This window comes from Galleria mellonella, unplaced genomic scaffold (genome assembly GCF_026898425.1).
Source record: "Galleria mellonella isolate WM207_F2 unplaced genomic scaffold, CSIRO_AGI_GalMel_v1 utg1267, whole genome shotgun sequence".
NCBI lineage: Eukaryota > Metazoa > Arthropoda > Insecta > Lepidoptera > Pyralidae > Galleria > Galleria mellonella.
The window spans coordinates 745,519-770,328 of NW_026441987.1; the positions used below are offsets into that span (position 1 = coordinate 745,519).

Consider the following 24,810-nt stretch of genomic DNA (forward strand, 5'->3'; position numbering starts at 1 on the left):
TAATACCTGATATGATGATATAAATTGTACAGTTTTTTCTCTTTGACCAATCTTTGAAATATTGTTACAGGAATTCAACTGGCGAAAGCTCGGCATGCTTTACCACAACAACGACCCTACAACTGGACAAGGCAACAGTCCCTGCTTTTTAACTCTTAGTGCTGTATTCACAGTTCTAAAGACTAAAGGATCTGGAGCTACTATTCCTAATATTCCATTCGACGAAACGAACACCACAACAACCAAGCTGAAGCAACTTCTTCAAAAATTGTCTTTAAACACCAGAAGTGAGTATGAAATAAAGAGATTCCGGTTAAGAAATTGTATTGAATATTTAATATGCCCTCAAAATATTTAGGTGCCCTTTAGATTTTATTAAGAACTTGTTTCATTCAGTTTAATACCACAACGTGTGTATTAAACTGAATGCCCTATTTTGTCTTTATATCTTAAAATATTTTATACTGCAAGAATATTGCGATTTGTTAATAAGATATCGAATTTATCGCCAATACAATTTTATGATATTAACATATTTCGATTGGCTAGGCTTAGTATGTGCCTGGTTTCTAATAGTGTATCCTGTGTTAACAGACTACTTTGATTAAGTGTCAGGTACATTAGACTAGTCTTTAATTGACAATAGACATCGTTGAACATCTTCATCGTTAATATTGAAACATCTTGTAGAAATACTTTCATTTCCTTTTAGATTGCAACAGTAGCTTCATATGTATAGATGAAAAATATATCTAGTCTACGTTATGAAGCACCAGTTGTATTATTTGTATACCTACACTGATGACGTCAACCCAACTCAACTTTGTCTCATTATTTACGCTCAGCGTCGTATGTTTTCTCTTTCCATTGAACTCGATCTAGTTTTCGAGTTTTATTTTTAAAGAAATCTTCCTTTATATATTTCTACTGCCTTTTCTTTGATCAATTCAACTTTTTAGATTCATCTATATTCAAATTACCGCCTGATTTAAAACGTGACTTTCATTTCTCGATTCTTTTACGGTTTATTTACTCAAAATAATTAAAATACAACTATGAGGAAGCATTTTAGTGGTCAATATGTTTATTTATTCTAAATAGTTCTAACGTCATTATGACGTTAGGATTACGAGTTTATTAACTAGTATTATTTTAAATAGCAAATGTTTCCAAGAAAAAAATTACCACTAATTGGTAATGCCAATTAGTGGTAATTTTAATATAACATATATATTAAAATATAAAAATAATAGTTATAAAGTACATAATATAATATATTTTCATTGTAAGAACAACCGGACTGATTTGTACTTTAGGCGAAAATTACTAGTTTTAGAATCATCCGAGACCTTTAATCGTGAGCAGCTGTGACAAGAGCGGATGGTAAAACGCACCTACGCTATTTAACGAGAATGAGACCTCAAATTTGTCAAACAAGTCAATTTACAAAATTAACTTTACTAATATAGCACGAATCTATGTATTCTGGATTATACCCCTAGATATTCATTCTGTCTCATTATATAAAATATCGTAGGATGATGATCAGGCAGTGGAAGTGATCATGTGGTATTTACAATTATTATACATGACCTCACTTTGTTTCTGGTCATATCGGTATTGCATAACATTGTTGCAACTTTTGTACATACATTATTCTATAAGGAATAACTACATTTTAGGTAACATAAGTGCCTAGATACATTATCCATAACTTCGACTCTAGTGGTGCCAACAAGCGATGCTTAAAGCAGTAGTCTGTCGTTAGTGTGAGAGTGCTTATTAAAAGTTGACTATATTTCAGGGCACTTTGACTACTTTACTTTGGACTTATATTAGGAAAGATCCTTGATTTTTTGCCTCGTGTACTCGTGTGTGAATTACTCTGCTTAAATATTATTATACTAGCTTTATCACGTGGCTTTATCTGTTTGAATTAGAACAAAATATATCCTGTGTTAATTCAGGTTAGGATGTGTCAGTGTATCAAATCTTAATCAAATATGTGCAAGTATTTATGCATGATTGAATATACATACACACAATAATCTAAATATCTTTATCAATTACCACTTGTACAAAAGTCGTTTGCTTGGTCACCTCTGTCCCATTCGTGTTTATACCGTGAAGCAGTTGTGTTTGCATGGCTGTGTTACGGTTTGAAGAGTGGGATATGGTAGTGAATTTACAAGGTACAGAGGAATAACACCTGAGTCCTCAGGAAAGGCAACGTATGGAGGGTATCATGGGTAAAATAGTATACTCGGTTATGTCCATGGTACTGTTCATGTTTATAGGCAACGATTACTGCTATCCATCAGGTGGGCCGTCAGCTTGTTAGCCATTTTAAGATACATTAAAAAATCGATATATTTTTATAACTGACGTTAATTTTGTAGTCGAAACAATTGTCGAAAGCGACTCACACAGTGAGTTCATTAAGACCCGTTATATACGTTAATAGCTTTCGTAATTTTAGCTTACCGAAGTGTGACAACATCTGTCGCAATTATTTGTCAATTTTCGAAAACAATTTAAACATTTTTTTTATATTTCTGACTGCGTTTTATTTGTTAATGCAATAATATTCTTATTAAGCTGTTACTGAAAGTTTAGATTTTTAATGTCAAAAATATATTTAAATAATTACAAAGCAAAATATTAAGTAGGTGTAAAGCTTTTAGTCCTATGTGGTCCCGGCGTAGAATAGGCCATCCCTTCGTTTAACGTGGGTGTCGTGAGAGGCGACTAAGGTAGGACGAGGGATGGACAGCAGCGTCCCTCTTAAAACATCTCTAAACTCTAACTGCGGTTGCCAATTCGCCTGCCAAGTGTGGAAAATACTAGCAAAACCCCCCAAAAGGGAGGCTTATGTTCAGCAGTGGACATGTAAAGGCTGATGATGATTAATTCCATTCAAATTCGTTCAGTCGTATAAGAATCACAGAGTAACAAACATTCAATCTTTAATAAACTTTCACATTTATAAGAAACTAACTATTGCCAGCGACTTCGTCCGCGTTTCCGTCGTTTTTCGTAAAATAAGTAGCCTATGTCCTTCCTCACGGTTCAGTGGTTTTGATGTAACAGACACATTTCCCTTCACTGCTTTGCTACTATTGATCGTAGCGTGATGAAAAGTATACTAAAACCTGCCCAGAAATATGAAGAATAATTGTACCAAGTTTCGTTAAAATCTATCGAGTAGTTTTTGTTTCTATAACGAACATACAGACAGACAGATAGACAAAAATTATACTGATTGCATTTTTGGCATCAGTAGCGATCACTAATCACCCCCTGATAGTTATTTTGGAAATATATTTCATGTACAGAATTGACCTCTCTACAGATTTATTATAAGTATAGATTAATAAGAGTAGGATTAAAAATTCATGATAGTCCTCATAAATTGCTTCGACATGATTAAACAGTGTCCTCTCAAATTGTGTTAAGTTTGATATAATTATCACCGTATGTATGAAATTGGATTTTATATAATCCTACATGGATTTTCTTTGAATAATATAATAATTAGTATTATAAATTGAAAGCAGTCAACTCACATGCCTTGGATTAGAAATTTTAGCCTAAATAAACACGATTATATAATGATTCTATATTATTATATACCTACTAAATTTACATGGTTTAGGTTTATTATTCTCAGAATTCCAATGTTAATATTAAATAATTTTCTAATATCATGATAAATTTGGAATATTTCAATAAAATGTTATGTTAATAAATATCAATTCCGTTTAGATTGTGTAAACTTAATTACATTGTTTATTTAAAGGAAAATACAACGAAGGGATAATAGCAAATTTCCTTTTAGTGAAATAAAAATTGAACAGAGTACGAATAGAGGTGTAATATGTTTCTACTTATTTTCTTCCCCTGTAAGAGAAGGACTAAGCTACTATTAGTACTTCGTTTCGAGTTTTTCTTCTCTTTATATACGTATGAAGATTGATCATGCTTTTTCCCCCCTAGTCGCTTCTTATGATATCATTCTGGGTAATGCAATATGCCCTTACCTATTATTTGATACATACATTTACGTTACTGAAAAAATTTATATATGTTATAATATTTTTTGTATTCATTTCATCTCTAAGCAACCTTTTTAATAATGCATGAGCTATATATTAGTTTAGATGTATCAAATATTCGATTTTTGAATTAAATTTGTATGTCATTTGAACTATTTCATGCCTTTATATTTAACATAATAATATACTTGACGAATTTTGCTTATGTCAGAATTAATACAAACACGTAGTCATGTGCACACACACAAATGTAAATGCTCACGCGCACATACATAACATTGTAAATAAAATAAAGATAAAATTGTGGTATAATATAAGTGTTATGGTATTACATTTTTTTTTACGCAACAGAATGGCAAATAAGCTGACGACCTACAAGATGGATACAGTGGTAATCGTCGCCTATAGACATGAACAGTACCATAGACATACAAAAGTATACTATATCCTGTGTCGTTCATTATTCTTTAGAGTTGCTATTTCTAAGGATTAAGGTGTTATACCCCTGTATCATGTAATTTTATTACCATATCCCATCTTTCAAACTGAAACGCAGCCATGCTAATACAACTGCTTCACGATAGAAACATGAATATGATAGCGGTACTCAAGCAGATGGACATTTGAACCAATATTGGCTTATTTTATTGTTATTAAACATTTTGTTTATAATTTTAAAAATAGAATTCCATCAAATACCAATAATCAACGTCATCAACACGACAAATTACGTATTTTATTCCATGAATATAAATTTTCACGATGAGTAAACTTTCCAATTTTGAAAGTTGTAGAAAAAATAACTCGAACAAACAAACATTTTGCTTTCATATTCCTGTTTACATTCAAAGTTGAGATGTTGTAACTTTTCGTTTACGTAATATCATACTATGCTAACTAGCGGGGCTGGTATCGTTCAATTCAATTTAACCTTGAATTTTTGTTTACTTTATAACTTTTTTGGAAATTATATTCGGAACTGTAAGTACGAGGTGAAATTTAATGATTAGCATTCTTTTATAAGTGTTTTAATAGTCAAGTTGAACATTATTTCCAAAGATATAAGGATCAAAATAAAAAATAAATAAAATTTTCAGTTGACAACTTGTTTATAAGTAAGTACATTGTATTTGTATGTATTTATATGTGTTTGTAGTTGTGTAGTTTTTTTAATGGATGATAATGGCATAGTAACCCCCGCCTGCGCTATTGGTATACACTGGCGGGGCACCAGTGAGGGATCACAGATGAGCATGAAAGCAGGTCAGTTAGCCCATCGTAACGAATGCAACAAGTATTAATCACGATGGTTTCCAGGGGGAACCGCGTGGAGGTCGACCTGACAGGGCTTGCTAGCAATGAGGCCATTAGTCCCTATTACTAACAATCCCTTATCCCCCTGTAGTTGTGTACTGTGTTGTTGTTACCATTACATGTGTCGTAACACACTAGCGGGATCTCTGCGTGGTCTGATCTATCTAATACGAAGTATTGAAGAGAGATCTGAAAATAAATACACTGCATCACCTTATACCACTTACTGAATGTCATTTTTGTTATCATTAACTACAAGTGTTTGAAATTACTGCATCTTAAACAAATGCATTACACTTTCACTGACAAATGAATGTGAACAAAGGTAATTAAGCTTACGGGAATAGAATAGAAAAATATTGAAAAATTGTATGTATTAATAATATAATTAATTCTATCAAGAATGTTAATCAACATCAAAATCCATTTTGCTTTAATACATCTGTCTCACTCATATTTTTGCTGTGAAGCAATATTGGATTGCATGGCTGTGTGTCGGTTTGCAGGATATGGCAATGGAATAACAGCATACACAAGTCTCTTAAGCTGGTAATTACTGGTTATCTTCGTCTATAGGCATGAACAGTATCGTGGACATAACAGAGTATACTGTCTCGCTCATGATACATTTTATGCGTTGCCATTCCTGAGGACTAAGATATTATACCTCTGTATCAGGTAATTTTATTTCCATAACCCACACTTCAAACTGAAATACAGCCATGCAAACAACTGCTGCATGGCAGAAAATTTTAGACGAAATCGTCACGATGATCAGCATCAGAGGGAGACTTGGTACAAAAGTCGATTGCTTGGGTACCTCTGTCCCATTCGTGTTTCAACCGTGAAGCAGTTGTGTTTGCGTGGCTGTGTTTCGGTTTGAAGGGTGGGATATAGCGTGAATTTACTGGATACAGAGGAATAACACCTGAGTGCTCAGGAATGGCAACGCATGGGGGGTATCATGGGCGAAATAGTATACTCTGTTATGTCCATGGTACTGTTCATGTTTATAGGCAACGATTACTGCTATCAAAGTTATATAAAAAAAAAAGATGAGTCATCTGACTTGCTTTTATCTTCACTTCTTATTTCTCATTGGTGCTCTGCCAGCGTATACTTACAGCGGAACTCAGGCGGGATTACCATTCTATTACCATTCATTAAAAAAACACACTGTTAAAAGGATACTATTTATGCTTCCAAGTACATTAATAAACAGAAGGTGTGACTGTAACATTTATTGATTCGTCAAGACCCAAATCAAGCTTATTTGAATAATACTATTTCAGAAGACATTAAGTTTATCTCAGTCCAAAATGTTGAAGGGACATTTTTAAATGAGGAACCCTCGTCAGATCTTGTCTTCGCCGTTTCACCCGCTGAGGAATTATTTGCCTATGTAAATATGCCAACCAATTTACCTTAGAAGATACATTATGCGTTGCTCAATCGCTGTTTATGCTTTAACAGACATCAAAAGTATAAAAAAAATAGAGTTGAACAATTTAACTTTATATTTTAATGTAATAATTACCGATTTAACTTACGTGTAACTAAATCGAAAAAGGACTGAGGCACGCAATCAAGTTCGTGCTCGCGTTACAGTCGCTCATGACTAAGGATCACGAATTGATTCCGGAACTAGTCGCTAGCTTTTTCAATCTAATTACACGTTAGTTAAACCGGTAGTTGTTATATTAAAATATAACGTATGCTTACGAAACTTTTAACAATAAAGTTGACTTTATATTTTGTTAAATTAATGAATTAATGATTTATTTTTCTTTTCACAAAAGGTAGTAAAAAGTATCAGCTTGAGGTATAATTAAATATGTCAGGACAGTTTTGGGAGAGATCGGTTCCTGCAATAGGTTTTGAAAAGACCTGTGTTACAAGCCACCAGTGCCCCATCTCCTTGGACTACACAAATAGTTAAAAAACAAATGTTTATAATACACAGATAACAATAAAGCGATATAAACTGCGAGAATAAACGTAACATTAAAACTTATTAAAATTATAATTATGATAAAATTATTAATTTGCAAATTACATACTATGTGTGTGTATGTGTGAGTATGTGTGTATGCAATACAGATGTCGCTACTATCTAAATTATGTTTGATGGATTTGAATTAATGAAGTGTCGATAGATTTCACATAACAGCAGCAATTATACATGATTATAGCAATAATATAAATATAGTGAAAATAAAAGAAATTTGGTAGTCGTATATTTTTTGTAAATTTGTTATATGTACTTATTATTTATTACAATTACAGTAAACATTTACGGTCTGACGTCTTACAATGATTTTATTTATAATTTTTTTTTAACCAGATAAACTAATGAATTATTAATGACGGAGGTAAATAAGTATTTGTTTTTGCAAGGATTCTTTTTTAAATGAAAGTATACTGTGAGCTTATATTTTTATTTTATTAAATTTTATTTACATTAGTTGTAAGAAATCTTAAAATAATAATTTTAAATTTTTTATTGTTATACTGAATATCTTGTATTTATTTATTATACACAGTTTTTATTGTTTACTTAAGTAATAAATTACTCAAATAAATCGTATTTCTAATATAAAATACTACTGAGTATTATGACAAAAATATTTAAAAAAAAAATTAATTGAAAACAAAAATTGTTTTCTAAATAGTTTACTTTTGTTACAGTTGTCGTGGTCTGCGCGAATCCGAGCACAGTCAGGGAAATAATGCTAGCTGCCGACGATCTCAACATGGTTTCTTCAGGAGAGTACGTGTTCTTCAATATTGAATTGTTTTCAAAGTGAGTACCATGCATTCATTTATTCTAGTACAATCTATCTCACTTGTTAAACGATAAAATTTATCTTATGTTTAATACATAAGATAACCAGAATGGTTTTTATTATGGGATGAAATCTAAACCCTCGCCTACGCTTTTGGTTGCTGATGCTCTGCTGACGGACTAGTGAGAGATGGAAGTTGAGCATGAAGGCAGGCCAGTTAACCCATCGTGATAAAATTGACCAGAATTAACGACGATGGTTTCCAAAGGGAACTGCATGTACTGTTAGCAATGGGGTTATTAACCTCTATTACTAACAGTCCCTTCCCTCCAACCAGTTTGATAAATCTGTGTACCAGTTTAATTAAAATGTGATAGAGTAATAAACTTAAAAGTACTGTTAAAATTCCGTTTCAAAATAACTTAGTAAAATTAAACAAAGTTTTGTTAGAATTATCACATAAACATTCTTTAAATGAAAATTATTCTTTAAATTATTATATATTAATGAAATTAATAACAAATTGAAAATTTCAATCAATTAATTATTTTTCTATTTGTACTAATATTAAACTTAAACTTTCCCAAAGAGGGTTGAGGGTTGGGTAAAATTAAAAACCAAATCTTTTTGTAATATGGATAAAATCATATTACGCCGACCCAAATGATAGGGATAAGGGTAGGAAGATGATGATGATGATGATTAAACTTCAGCAAATTGTTTGAGTCATGTTTCATCAACTAAGCGTTTGTTTATATTTGTAATGATTTCTATTGAAAAAGGTATTTGTAAGAAATAAGATATAGTCTAATAGTAAATTGTTATTGTATTGAGATTTGTATACATATTGTGTACACGTGGAATACTTGTATAATCATTACGGAAACTCGGATAGAATGTCTCTTGCTTCGTTTTTATTCACAACACGTTTCGTAGGTGCATGATATTTCCAAACACATTAATACACCCAAAAATAACATTGTCATGTATTCGTTTATGATACCTAACCACTTTAAGTGTCATCTCTGCTTTTTTTTAAGCAAATCAAAACAGTAAATTAAAATTTCTAAAAATAATTATATCCCTAACTGTCACTATTATATCTATATATTAATACGTGAATCAAAAACTTTATACCCCTATTTACGAAAATTGCGCGTATGGAGGAATTTCGCATAAAAAATACATTAAATTAATAAAAAAGAAATTATACAACTGCCATGTATTGGATACACGCACACATATATACTCTTTTGTTTATTGTTAAAGTCTGTGGTCAAATTGAGAACAGATTAATATATTATTTATCTATAGTCTTACTGAATGCCAAACATATGATATATATGAGATATATGTATAATGTTGCCTTGGTTTGGTCATTTGGAGAGGATGGATGAAAGAAGAATTACGAAAGAGATTTATCGAGCAAAAATGAATGGAGATGTCGGTAGGGGGCCGCCCTAGACGGACGTATGTCGACCAAATAGGCGACGTGCTGAAGAAGGGCCAAATTAAAAGTACCCGTAACCGGCGAGCGTGTATGAAAAGATTGATGAATGTGGAAGAAGCGAAAGAGGTTCGTTTGAATCGAAGAATTTGGCGTTCCATTGTTTCTGCCTACCCTAATGGGAGACAGGCGTGACAGATATGTATGTATGTATGTATGTATGTATATATAGTATAGTATAGTTTTTGACATAAGAACTTTAATAATGTTAGAACTTATAATTCAAATTATTATCGAATTTCGACCACTGGGCGACCACTAGTATACATAATTATAACGTCTACCACTATACCAAATACCAGAGGGAGACTTTGTACAAAAGTCGATTGCTTGGGTACCTCTGTCCCATTCGTGTTTCAACCGTGAAGCAGTTGTGCTTGCATGACTGTGTTTCGGTTTGAAGGGTGGGATATGGCGTGAATTTACTGGGTACAGAGGAATAACACCTGAGTCCTCAGGAATGGCAACGCATGGGGGTATCATGGGCGAAACAGTGTACTCTGTTATGTTCATGGTACTGCTCATGTCTATAGGCGACGGTTACCACTTTCTATCAGGTGGGCCGTCAGCTTGTTTGCCATTCTAAGTTGTATAAAAAAAAAGTCTAAGATACCAAAGATTTTAGATTTATACATATGCAAATGTTTGGATATGTACTGTGCATTATTTTTTTGTACTATCATATTCGATTGACAGAAAGGGGCAATATCAACTCGATAGAGAGACAGATCTGTTATACTGTACAAAGTGATATATTTTTCTGGTTATTAAGTTATTTTTGCTGCTATACTTTTTGTAACAAATTTATTAGGAGTTAAATAAACAAGAGCAACCGACTAACTTAACTATATCGACTTATAAATCTATTAGTTGGAGCTCTCTAGTATCGCCAGGTTAAAATTTCATCAGGCTGATAGAACTCGCATCAAAGGATACTCCAATAAAAGCATTTTGTTCAACTAACGGAAGCATTCAATTGATCATGTCAAAGGAATCGATTCGCTTATTCTGAACAAATATTTGAGCAAATATAAACATATTATTTACGTTTAAAAGTTTGGAATTCAGATTCTAATATTTATTACACACGGTATAGAAGAATAAATATTGTCACAAAGCACAAAGAACCCACAACCGATGGTGAAGAAAGACTTTTAAGGGACGACCTTGTACAAGCAAACACAGTGTAGGACGACTCCCTTGATACCCCACTAGATAAAGTGACGACCTCAAATAGATTGAAGGGAGTCAGTGGATACAAGTGGTTCGGCACCGTTCATTATGGCAGTCTATGGGAGAGGCCTATGTTCAGCAGTGGACAGATAATTACTGACATGATGTTATAAATATTTTCATATATATTTTTTTTATATAAAATGATGTAATATATAAATAAATTTTCTATATACATATATAGATTCTATGGTTGACATTTCATACAAAATGCGTAAGATACTGTTGGCCAGCGATTCAAAAAGTGGATTCCGCAGAATCTAAGGGGTTTCATGAAAAGTCACCTGAGTTCCGCGAAATTATTAATACAGTCAAACAATTTCATTCTTCAAGAAATTAAAGTAAATTAAATGTTAAAGGAAACTACAAAGTGTTATTGTTTTAAAATATTTTTAATAAAAGCTTTTGCTTTTATTTAAATTACAGTGTTCTTGATTTGTAATCGTTTGATATGGGGTTCTATAAAGTAAAAGGAATTTGCTGGGTGTTCCGATATGTTGTATATAGGAATATTATATAGAATAGACTATATTATTACCTGATATCATTAATTATATATTATAAATACAAGTAATCGGTTACGACTTCGTACAAGTAGATAGGACGATAACTTAATATGTTACATATATTAGCTTTAATAGACAAAATTTTGATGCTTTGGCCTGCATTAATGCAAATTTCGTTGGAATATCTATGTTTTGAAAATAATATCTAACTTATTTCACTTGCCAATAATATAGCTCTCTATATGTGATAGAATATTTAAAACAAGTTGACTAGTTATTGAGTTATTTATAGGTTTTAATGAAATAGTAACCCCACCCGCGCTATCGGTATACAGGATAGAGGATGAAACAGGTCAGTTAGCCCATCGTGACGAATTCAATGAGAATTGTTTACGATGGTTTCCAGGAGGAGGTTGACCTGATAGGGCATATTGCTAGCAATGGGGCTGTCAAACTCCATTGCTAACAATTCCTTCCTCCCAGTAGTTATTGAGTTAATCATTACAAATAAACAAAATAAAAATCTTTCCTCTGTATAATATCAGTATATTATGTAAGTATACTTGAGTACAGATTTGTGATTACCCTCAAAAATCGGGGCTTAAAGGAAAGAAAATACATCACTGACACGATATGATAGGTAGAAACCTATCATATGTATTTATTCTTACGATATTACCGTACCATTATCTAAACTGTCAGGCGATTTGGGAAAGATTTTTATATCATTTTTCCTCCTGTGTTGTATATGATATATTGGTGGTTGGATGAAAAGGAGTGCAATGTATTACATTGCATTTTTACAGGGAAGGAGAGATTTATATTTTTACGAGCTTTTATTCGTTTTTCGCGTGATCTGACCGGGATAAAAGTAACCAATATACGAATAATAATGGAATGGGAAAGGACAGCTCTAAGAGGTAACAGACGAACACACTTTTTCTTTTTTTTTATAGAACTTAGAATAGCAAACAAGCTGATGGCCCATCTGATGGAAAGTGGTAACCGTCGCCTATAGACATGAGCAGTACCATGGACATAACAGAGTATATTGTTTCAACCATGATAACCCCATGCGTTGCCATTTCTGAGGACACAGGTGTCAACGGTTCCCACTTTCCATCAGGTGGGTACATGCATATTTTATGCTTGTTTACTCGCTGATAATATATTTCTGTAGGCCATTATAAATCAATAAAATATTTCCTATTTATAATTGTATATATATATATATATATATATATATATATATATATATATATATATATATATATATATATATATATATATATATATATATATATATATATATATTTTATTACTACAAAGAGGCAAAGGTGTTAGTAGTTGGTTAACATAAACTCAGGATAATGCTTAATTTTCTTTGATTTTACTTTTTTTGCGTAATAATTATTTTAATAACCTAATCATTAATTACGAGTATACAAGATAATCACCAGAGGGCGATATGGTTACACAAGTAGTAATTTCTGGGGGGAAAAGGGATTGTTAGTAATAGAGTCTAACTGACCCACTCCTAGCAATACACCCTATCAGTTTGACGTCGATGTGGTTCCTCCTGGAAACCATCGTGGTTAATTCTAGTGGAATTCGTTACGATGGGCTAACTGGCCTGCTTTCATCATCACCTATCATCTCTCATTAGGGCACCACCAGCGTATATCGATAGCGCAGACGGGGATTCCTTAATTTTCTTTGATTTTCCATTATCACCCATTAATTACGAGTATACAAGATAATCACCAGAGGGCGATATGGTTACACAAGTAGTAAAAAAAAGTAGTAATTTCTACAAGTCCTTACATTAAAGTGACATTTCACATAGACACATTAATGTCGTTATGTTGAAATTTATTTCTTTTTTTTTTTCATTCTAACGACTTCATAGCACTTTGTTCACTACAAAATGAATGCAAACTAACTTAGCAGAGAAGAAGTTACGCTGAAAATTTCTAGCAATTTTCATTCGCTTACCAGAACGCTTTCTATGTTTCTATCTATAGCTGTGTCGTTAGGCGTCTTGTGGTTAATTACTTCATTAATTGGGTATTGTATACAAACATCAACTATGTTGGGATAGATAATTGGTTAATCCAATACAGAAATTTCCTTGAAGAGGAGCCTTGAGGGGGACGTGAAGGGGTTCTGTTTGTCTAATAACTTTATTGTGCACAATCTTAATTATTTAAGATTTTGCTGAGCAAATATTTCATGTTGGTATTTTTTTTTTTGTGAAATTTCTTATTTCTTAATAATTGAAAAAATTTATAAGATAATCTGGATAAAAAATATAACGAGGCCAAGACGAAAGTAGATAATATCCGCTTGTTAAAAAAGAATATTAAAACATCCTCTTTTTTAAAAGTCATTTAAAAATATATGAACTAGCTTCTCATCGATTTTACGTACATGACTTTTAATTAAGAGTTATCACTTAAGTATAAATTATTGGTCTAAAAAGTCTAAACATTTATTTACCAAATTGTAATTATGTAATAAAATGTTTGTATAATTTTATTCTTGAATTTTATCTCTACTTTTTGCGTACGTTAGTCGTAAACTGTTCATTACTGGACATGGAGTCCAAGACGTGTTTGTACTTAATTCTGCTTGTGTTATTAAAAAAAAAAAGACCGATCTTGTAGAATTAGTTATAATTTAAAATTAAGCAAGTGAATCATCATTCTCCATCTATTTTTTTTTTCTAAACTGTTGATTAGTGTAAACATACTGAGACTATAACTATTCTTAGAGTTTAATCGCTCAATTGCATCCGTTAAACATTTATTGCGTTTTTTTATGCAATTTAGAATTGCAAACAAGCTGACGACCCACCTGATGGTAAGTTGTAACTGCCGCTTATAGACATGATACCATGTATTGTTCTTCTGTTACTCTTTTTATCTAAAACTATTTGATTCTACAAGTTCTAATCTTATGATCTATTCATCGATTTTTAATTTAATTCTATTTTTATATTTTTATAATCAGGTACTGAAATTTTACAACATTTAATATTTGCTATGAAATATATCAAGCAAATAAAATTATTTAATGGTAAATTGATATTATGACCCAAGATATTTTACAGGCGTTGAAAATTGTAAAACTGGCAAGATCTTGAAGTGCATTAATAGTTACTGCAGTTTTAGTTGCATGTAATTAACGTGTAATTTGCTGGCGTTTACGGTCGATAAACATCTAAAGTTCCACCTATATAGACACGATGTTTTAAAGCATCATATCTTACGTTACATGTTATTTTATTTTATATGGTATTTTATTTTTTAAATTTTACAGTAATATGTTAATAAGCATTTCAGCTGTTAAAAACTCCGTCAGATAATAGCTAAAGAGATCTGCATTTTATTCTAAAATGTCATTTAACAAGTAAAGTGCAGCAGCGTAATGCATTTATTGGAGCAATTTGTTAGCTTGAGAATTACAAATTATAGGAACACGTAGATGCAATACAGTGTAACAATGCACCTTCAGATTTATAGGTTTTATTAGGTAGCCGTTACTGATGATCCTATCACATCACTTACCAGTAGTCATCAAATAAATTATCATCATCATCATCATCATATCAGCCGTTAACTGTCCACTACTGAACATAGATCTCCTCCATAAGAAGTTTTTAATGTATTATATATTAAATTTTTTACTGGGTATTATTTAGTCTTTAGCTGTGCAGTTATTACCCTTGTACAATCTATAGTTTTGTTTCATCTTCTCAAAGGTTGACTGTAAGAGATCCCTTTATGGGATAAGTCCGCTGTTGTGCGAGTATATTAAATCTTTTAATGTATTCAGTATGAATTATGTAAAATAAAGATTTTACAATACAAAGATTTTTTCACAATACAAAAATGGTTTTGTCAATGGTTTCTACATTTGTCAGGTGGGTTGGCAACTACAGCTAGGCTTTTTAAGAGGGACGATGCTGCCCATTCCTCAAATATTAAGTTCCGTTAGACACCACTTATGACTATCACGGGAAAGAAAGGGTGAAATAAAATGATGTTACCCATAACATAATAGACGTACCAATATCACATAAGGTCATAATGAAATTTAAATCAGTATAATATTTTCTTTTAAGTTTTATCCTAGGAATAAATCAACTACAAAGTGCCTGTTGTATGTAACAACCTTTATTGTAAGCATTATAAATTTATCCAGTAACATCCGTTAATATTTAGCGAAACGCAGCAGTCTTACGTTAATATATACGATATGGATTTTATGAGGGAGCTAATCTTAAATGTCATGATCAACAATTGTGAATTCTCCTTACGCTCTGCTGTGAATCAGGGATTTTTTTATGATACTTAAAATGCCAAATGAGCTGTTAGCCCATATGATAGACATTGATGATTTTTTATTATATATATATATATATATATATATATATATATATATATATATATATATATATATATATATATATATATATATATATATATATATATATATATATATATATATATATATATATATTATAAATAATATCATATTAAATTAAATAGCATTAAAACAAACTGTAGTTATTTCTCATTATAAATGCCTGAAATACATACATACATATCTGTCACGCCTGTCTCCTCACGCCTGTCTCCGATTAGGGTAGGCATTCAAACAAGCTTCTTTCGCTTCCTCCACATTCATCAATCTTTTCACACACGTTCGCCGGGTACGGGTACTTTAAATTTGAACCTTTTTTAGCATGTCGCCTATTTGGGACATATGCCCATCTAGAACGCTCCCTACCGACATCTCCATTTATTCTTGCTCGATAAACGTCTTTCATAATCTTTCTTTCATCCATTCTCTTCATATGGTCAAACCAACGCAATATTCTCTTTTTGATTTTTTTATAATTAATTATATTAAGATTAATAATAATATCATTATTATCACAGCCATTATCTTTCCATTGCTAAATATAGGTTTCTCAATAGAATGCCATGAGTAACAGCTCTGAGCCTTCTGCATCTACTGACAAATTAATAATGTAATTAAATCTAATTTAAAAATCAATAAAGATTTATTAAAATTAAAATAATAAATTAAATGACAATAATTCCAAAAGTTAATTTTAAACTTTCTAATTGTTTACATACGAGTATATTTGAATACACTATTGGGACTTAGCGCGATGGAAAATTTTGCAGGAAAATAGTATCCATATACCTGCTTTTTTTATATACAACTTAGATTAGCAAACAAGTTGATGGCCCACCTGATGGAAAGTGGTAACCGTCGCCTATAGACATGAGCAGTACCATGGACATAATAGAGTATACTGTTTCGCCCATGATACCCCCCATGCGTTGCTATTCGTTAGGACTCGGGTGTTATTTCTCTGTACCCAGTAAATTCACGCCATATTCCACCCTTCAAACTGAAACACAGGCATGCAAACACAGCTGCTTCACGGTTGAAACACAAATGAGACAGAGGTTCTGTTCTACTTCTTTATGGTCGACGTTTCGACGTGGATTGCACCACGCTGTGATCAAGACATGACCAGGGACAAAAAGTCCCGTTGGTGTATTCAAATAACAACGTTGAAGCTTCTAATTAAATATTTTTTTACACATGAGGGGTATCGTAAGTGACTCAACATACTCTGTTATGTCCATGGTACTGATCATGTCTGTAGGCGACGGTTACTAATTTCCTTCAGGTGGGCCGTCAGTTGGTTTTCCATTATAAATTACATAAAAAAAAAATAGATATCTATGCAATTATATATATAACCAAATGTATTTTAATTATAACGAAAATAAATAAATATAAATAAGGATTTTTAAAAGTGACACAGGTTGTATATGTAAAGGACCAGAAAAAAAAACATGACATGTTTCTAGACTCGTTTAGACTGCCATAAAAATTATAATTATTATTTTATCTATGACTACATCGTTTGCCAGCCAGTGTTATAATTCTATTTATGTACTTATTTATCCAGATATAGTTTTATAAACCGTCATCGCGTATTTGCATCATAGTCACGTAACTTTGTATGTGATTCTTATTATTTTATTGCGGTTTGGACGAACGTGGCTCAGCGTATACCGAGTGTTAAGCTATTGTAAATGTTGCTAAATATTATTGTTGTTTTTAATTATTGTTTTTTTTTAATTTCGTACCCAAGAGTTGAGGAAGGTAGCATCTGTCGTCCTGTCGCTTTAAATCTCCCAACGAAAATATGGCGTTTGCCTTGTAAATGTTTACATATTTGAATTAGAGATGAGAATAGGATTCAAAGATCGAGAAGTACGCCTACGTGAACGTTTATGTGTATATTTTATGCTGAAACTTAACAAATGATAGACACTTCTTGATATATCCTTGCCCGTTAGAATAGAACTAACCCCAGACATTTTATATAAAAACTGTGTGGTTCATAGCTGCTACTATTGCATGAATAAATTATATTTTATGCACATATAAATATGTGTTTGTATACGGAGATATGTTCCTTTGTCAAATGTCACCATAGTTTGAATCGCAGGTGCTGTTCATGTCCATAGGCGATAGTTATCATTTTCCATCAGATGGGCCATCAGCTTATTCAGCTTGTTTACCATTCTAAGTTTTTTTTTTTTTGTTATAAGATTGGTTTGCGCTTGATCTTAACTTACCTGATAGTAAGTGTTGATAATATCAAGAATGGAGTGCGCTTACCCAGAAGACTCTTATTCACCATAAGTTTGAAGTTGTTTCAAAAAAGAAGAAAATAAAGAATGAGATAAAGAAGAATATATTCTAATTGAACAGTAAAGATCTCCCTCTGGTAGTATAAAAGTAGTCAACTTGGGCATCTTTTTTCTCATCATGTTTCTACTATGAATCAGCTGTACTTGCAAGGCTGTATTTCGATTTGAAGGCTTTTATATAGCAATGAAATTACAGAATAAGTCATAAAACCATAGTCTTCAAATAGCAAAGCAGAAAGATTACCAATGACATTCTCTAATATCCATTGTTCATGTCTATAGACGATGGTTACCACTTTCCATCAGGCAGACCGTCAACTTGTTGCCATACTTGGTATTATCCAATTAACGTTATAAATGGGAAAGTTTGTTTTTTGGATGGATAGATGGTTTTTTTTTATGCAACTTAGAATGGCAAACAAGCTGACGGCCCACCTAATGTAAAGTGGTAAGCGTCACCTATAGATATGAGTAGTACCATGGACATAACAGAATATACTGTTTCACTCATGGTACTTTCCATGCGTTGCCATTCCTGAGGGCTCAGGTGCTATATCGCATTACCTTGTAAATTCATTGCCATATCCCATCCTTTAAACTGAAATACAGTCATGCAAATACAACTGCTTCACGGTAGAAACACGTATTGGGTAGAGGTGCCCAAGCAAACGACTTTTGTACAAAGTCTCCCTCTTGTTGTTTGTAACTCATTCACACAAAAACTTTTAAACGAATTTAAATGGAATTTGTTCATATCCTAAGTCAGCACATCGGATACTTTATATACTGATTCAAGCAGGTAAAGTCGCGAGATACAGCTAGTAAAATATATAGATTATCATACATACCTGCACAATTTGTGAATACAAAAGAAAATTCTGTTATCTGCATACAAAAGAGTTATCTATTGTTAATATAATGATTTCAACCTGACAAGAAATTGTCTTTATTATAATTTTGTCACGTTTGTGTTTAAGCAAAAAATACTACAAGAATTTAGATGCTATAATAGCATTTAATACTTGCACTTTGATTATAATGAATCTTGCTTTGAGAGACTTCTTTCTGAATACTATGATATACAAGAATACCTTTAGATAACAAATTGAATGAAATATTTATTGTAAATTGTTTTTATTGAATAAAAACATGATGTGTCAGGTTGAAGCTGTTTTTTAAAGTATAATAAAAATACATTTTTTTTTATTACACTGAGGTGGCAAACAAGCATACGGCCCACCTGATGATAAGCGGTTACCGTAGTCTATGAACGCCTGCAATACCAGAGGTATTACGCGCGCGTTGCCGATCCTGAAGAAACTTTAAAAAATAAAAGATTCTCAATTGGATGACAAATTTTCTGTGTACTTTTAGATTTAAAATTGAATTAGATAATTCTTTTTAACGGTTTAGTTCCGTATTGAATAACCATTATATTTATCAGATCGTCTGTACAATTTGTGTAGTTAGACTATTAGAATAAATAGTAGAATAAAAGCTTAAATAAATCTATGTTAAATTCTTGATTCTATGTTCTATCTAGAGCTTTTCAGATAGTTCATATTTAGTCTATAAATAACTAAAATAACAACGAGTATTGGCGAGAAACAAAAGAATGCTCTTAGAATTCTTTTTAAAAGTTTGCACTAAACTAAAATTGAAAAAGGAAAGACTGGAATTTCATTATTTGGTACTACACCTAAATTAAAGGACATAGAGTCTAATTTTCAATGTTCATGTTATTGATGCTTATATTTTTACAAGTTCATTTATTTGTAAATCTAGATACTTTGTTTACTAATCCTTTTTTAACACGTCTAGGTTCCGTAAAATAAAATCAAATGTTATGATAATATAAAGGCGTAATATAAAGGTACTGCGTACGACACTTATATAAGCCAGAAGTTATGACACGTTTATTTTTCGGGCAATTTATTCGTACTATATTTTTATTATATAACAGCGTAAACATTATATTAAATATATATTACGACTACTTATATTTATACGAGACTTATTCAATGAGTATTAACAAAGTATCAATTATAATTACGAGAGCTTGCTAATTATAGCTTTAGATTCCTTAAATATCATGATGGTGGTATAGTAAAAAGAATGATAATGAGCAAAGTATAGTACCGATAATTCAAAATTTGAGTAAACAAATTATGTACCCATTTGAGTAAAAAAAATGCAAATTTCATATTATAATCGAGGACTGAAATTATCACTGCAACGGTCTATTACCCATCGATTGAATAGAGAATAATTTAAAATAATTATGTTATTTTCAATTCCAAATTTAAAACTTATTGGTAAACATGATACAGCGCATTTCCGTTCAAGTCGAAATAAAATGAACTAATTTAAAATAAGAACCCTTTCTACAAATTAGGTCAAATTCGTTCAGTGCTTTTAATTGTTCTGCAAATAGTAGAACTAAACGGTTGAACTATCTGTGGTGTGGTAGAACTGAAAGGTAAAATTATACATACATACATATATACATACATATCTGTCACGCCTATCTCTCGTTAGGGTATGCAGAAACAATGGAACGCCAAATGCTTCGATTCAAACAAACCTCTTTCGCTTCTTCCACATTCATCAATCTTTTCATACACGCTCGCCGGTTACGGGTACTTTTAATTTGACCCTTAATCAGCACGTCGCCTAAAAAAAATAAAAAAAAAATTACATTGAGACAATTTTTTTTATTCAATTCATAATGGCAAATAACGGCCAGTCTATTGAAAGTGATAACCGATTTTCAGCTTGCCTTATGGTTGACAGATATAGAACGCCATTAGATGTTAAGTTCGCCATATGTACACTTACTTACATTATATAATTGCCCATTGAAGTTTAAATAAATAAAAATAAAATAACCCGTCGTCTCTCGACATGAATAGCACACGAGCGTCACAGAATAACCGGTGGAACACATTCTACCCCTCATGTCCTGCATCTTTACCTTATTATATCACTGCACTCTATAATATCACTGCCTTATCCCATACTTGTTCATTCTGCCTTGTGGTCCCGGCGTAGAACGGACCACCCCTTTCTTTTCCGTGGGCGTTATAAGAGACGACTAAGGGAATTTAAAAGTTTAGAGATGAGCAGTAGCGTATCTCTTAAAACATCACCAAAACCTATCCGCGGTTACTAACCCATCTGCCAAGCAAGGCAACTAATGGTAAAATTCCCCCTTATGGGGGAGGCGTATGTTCAACAGTGGACAATTAACGGCTGATGTGATGTGATTATGATCAAATTCTTTAAAATAAAGTAAAACGCATGCATGCGGGCTGTTACATAGACGGGATTGCTGTAAATAACTTGAGTTACGCTGACGACATGGTGCTGCTGAGTCCATCAATCAGAGCTTTACGTAAATTGCTAAGCGTGTGTGAAAAATATGCTGAAAAACATGGTCTAAAATATAATACACAAAAAAGTTAATTTATGTATTTCGGTCTTGGTGGTAAGAATCCACAAATCCCGCCAATTCTTCTGAATGGTGTTCCTCTTAATAGAGTGACTCAGTTTAAATATCTAGGACATATTATTACCGATGACTTGAAAGATAACGCTGACATTGAACGTGAACGCAGGGCGCTGGCTGTAAGAGGTAATATGTTGGCTCGCAGGTTTGCTCGTTGCTCGACTGAAGTCAAAATAAAATTGTTCAAGACATATTGCCAATCTTTTTACACGAGCAGCCTGTGGGTTGACTATACACAGCGGGCATACATATTTATATATACATATACATCTGCGTATTCAATACAATAATGTTTTCAGGGTATTGTTGCGGCTGCCACGTTTTTGTAGTGCATCCACAATGTTTGCAGCGGCATGGACAAATGGCTTCTATGCCATCAGACGCAAACGGATCGCATCTCTTTTATACCGATTGCGTGGCAGCAGTAACAGCATTCTGAGGGCATTATGTAATAAATACGATAGCCCGATCCTCTCATTGTGGGTCAAAATTATTATAGGGGCCATAAAATGAATTTTGTATTTTTTTTTCTACTAACATAGTTTAAGTCAATTGTTACTAACAAAAATGGATCTTTGTAATCTATAAATAAAGAAATATTATTATTATTAAAACCCTGCAAGCAACTTTACGACAGAATCATGATTAGAGCAATAGTGTATAAGCAGACAACTTTTGTACCTTATTTTTCTTGACACTATATGTACATTTTGCAGTTTGGCATCGGCGTCATCGAAGGAGCCGTGGAAAGTTGAAGGTGATACAGATGAGAGGAACGAGAGAGCCAAACGCGCGTACAGCGCTGTCCTCACCGTCACCAGCCCTGCACCAGAAAAGAAAGAATATCATGAATTTTCTGATCAGGTAATCTATTTTTTTGTCGTATGGCCCTGGCATAGAATAGGCCACCCCTTCCTTTCCCGTGGATGTCGTAAGAAGCGACTAAGGGAGGGCAAAGGATGCACAACAGCGTCCCTCTTAAAACATCTCTAAAGGCTAACTGCGGTATTGTATTATTGGAAACAGACGTCCGTTATATTATTTTGTTTCCATCAAGATATGTATGGGACGACGAAACAAAAAACTACTTTATAAGAAACCATTTTGGTTACGATTAGAAATTGTTATTTTAATAGTTAAGTATTAAAAATAATATATATTTATATTGTTAAATGTTTCATAAGTATACATTATATTTAAATGTAATAACTTACTTGCATGTTATTTGGTCCAGATAGCTTTATTAGTTTCAGGGTCAATCTGGACCCGTAATCTTGAGTTGAAAAGTACCCTTAGATATAAATAGATAACTCTTACATGATTCTCAAATAATGAAATTTGTTTTTTTTTTTTAAATCGATAGATTAGTGGATATTATCAACCATCAGTATAAACACTCTTAATAAATATTTTTTTGTCTAGAGTGCAGGTAATTTTATGGTATATTTTCTGTTTTTTCAAAGCTTGACTGGCAGACAATGTTATTTAGTTTTAAAACCGCCTTAAAACCTTACTAAATATATAGATTTATAACTATATAACTAATAATTATATAACTTAAATATTATAAATATAAAAGTGAGTTTATTTGTTACCTGTTGGCACCTTAACAACTTAATCATTTATTATAAAATTTGGTATACAATATAGACTTGATATACAGTTGGAGAAAGATATAGGTAATTTATCATTCCGGTTACGCGGATGAAGTCGCCGGTAAAAGCTGGTATTTAAATATATGTACTAGGTAGGTCTAGACATGAAAATATCGTGTGGAGTTTTGTAAATATTTTGTAAGATAAGAGAAAATACCTTACATTGTCTCGTGTCTCAGAATTTTTTCAAATAAAGACGGTAGACATGAAGGTGAAGCTTAGGTACAGAAAGACATGTACCTGAATAAATATAAACGGTCCATAACCTAAGATACGACGTCGTCTCCTGAAACTGGATTCATAAATCATGAAGTTATTCTTACTCCACACGCATTAAATACATACATATTTCTTATAAGAAGACAAGTAACTAGCTTTTACTGATTATAATTTAGATATTCTAATAGTTTAGCAGCTGGAACAATAAGTAGGAATGGTTTAGTTGAAAAATTTTTTTTTATGTTATTTATTTAGACTGAACTTACGTCTATTGGTCTATTTGCGACACTTTTGTAATTACTGCATCTTGTTGTAATGAACTTTAGTATATTTATTACTTAGATTATATAGATAGAGTATCTTCATACAAATGCTTCACTAAAAGCAGGTTTCTTTTTTATTCATGATGCGAGAATAGGGTTACCATAATATAAATAAATTTATTACTAAGTATATGGGACAAAATATATTATAAGTTTAAATTGAAAAATAATAATAAAATGTTTAAAATATATTTAAAAGAGTTAGATAGTCAATAATAATTCGTAATAATACTTATCTTTACTGGACACTTTGTTTATATCTGAGTAAAGACATAAATTAGGTTTTCGTTTTTAAACTATTGTAAAAAGTCGCCATTTTAACTAATAAACGTATATTGAAGTGCTAGTCATTTATATATTTATATTATATCAGAAAAATAACTACCAATTCTAATTAAAAAATCTGCATTTTTTTAAATCCAATTACTTATAAGTAATAATCATTAGTCCTGGAATACCGAAAAAAATACGTTTGTTTTGATTTAAAAAAACATATTTTAGCTAATTTGACGTTCGGCTGACTAAAGATTGAAACGTTTTTTACACGCCTTATTTATATAATCTAAAACTAATTGTTAATTTAAAAAAATAAATAAATAAATAAAAATATACCTATTTTTACAGTGCTTATTTAAAAGTTATATATAATTATATATTTTATACTACAAAGGTAGCAAACAAACATGCAGCCCGTATGATAATAAATAGTCACTGTAGACAACAGATACTTGCAACACTAGAGGTGTCACGTGTGTGTTACCAACCTTGAGGAAATCTTACTATACCTATATTATAAACAATAAGAAAAAGTGTTTTAGTAAATTAATTTGGCGTGGTGATGTATGATGAAAAGTACTAAAAACACTTATATATCTTCACTCAAAGTCTCATGCATTTGCTTCTATCCTTATATACATCTTTTGTTTCATTCACTCTCTTGTCTCGTACATTCACG

At 31.9% G+C, this 24,810-nt stretch overlaps 1 protein-coding gene across 9 annotated transcripts in view; it reads left to right on the forward strand.

Moving 5' to 3' along the window:
- The window catches only part of LOC113512279 (atrial natriuretic peptide receptor 1), a 369,824-nt gene that overhangs the window by 284,581 nt on the left and 60,433 nt on the right, over positions 1-24,810 (forward strand). For 5 of the 9 annotated variants that reach the window (XM_052900317.1, XM_052900303.1, XM_052900323.1 and 2 more), the window contains 2 exons: positions 8,058-8,172; positions 22,375-22,522. In XM_052900317.1, coding sequence (XP_052756277.1) covers positions 8,058-8,172; positions 22,375-22,522 — 263 coding nt within the window. Of the gene's footprint in view, positions 1-70; positions 288-8,057; positions 8,173-22,374; positions 22,523-24,810 lie in introns of all 9 variants that reach the window. The other 4 variants (XM_052900326.1, XM_052900297.1, XM_052900284.1 and 1 more) reach the window with 1 other exon arrangement.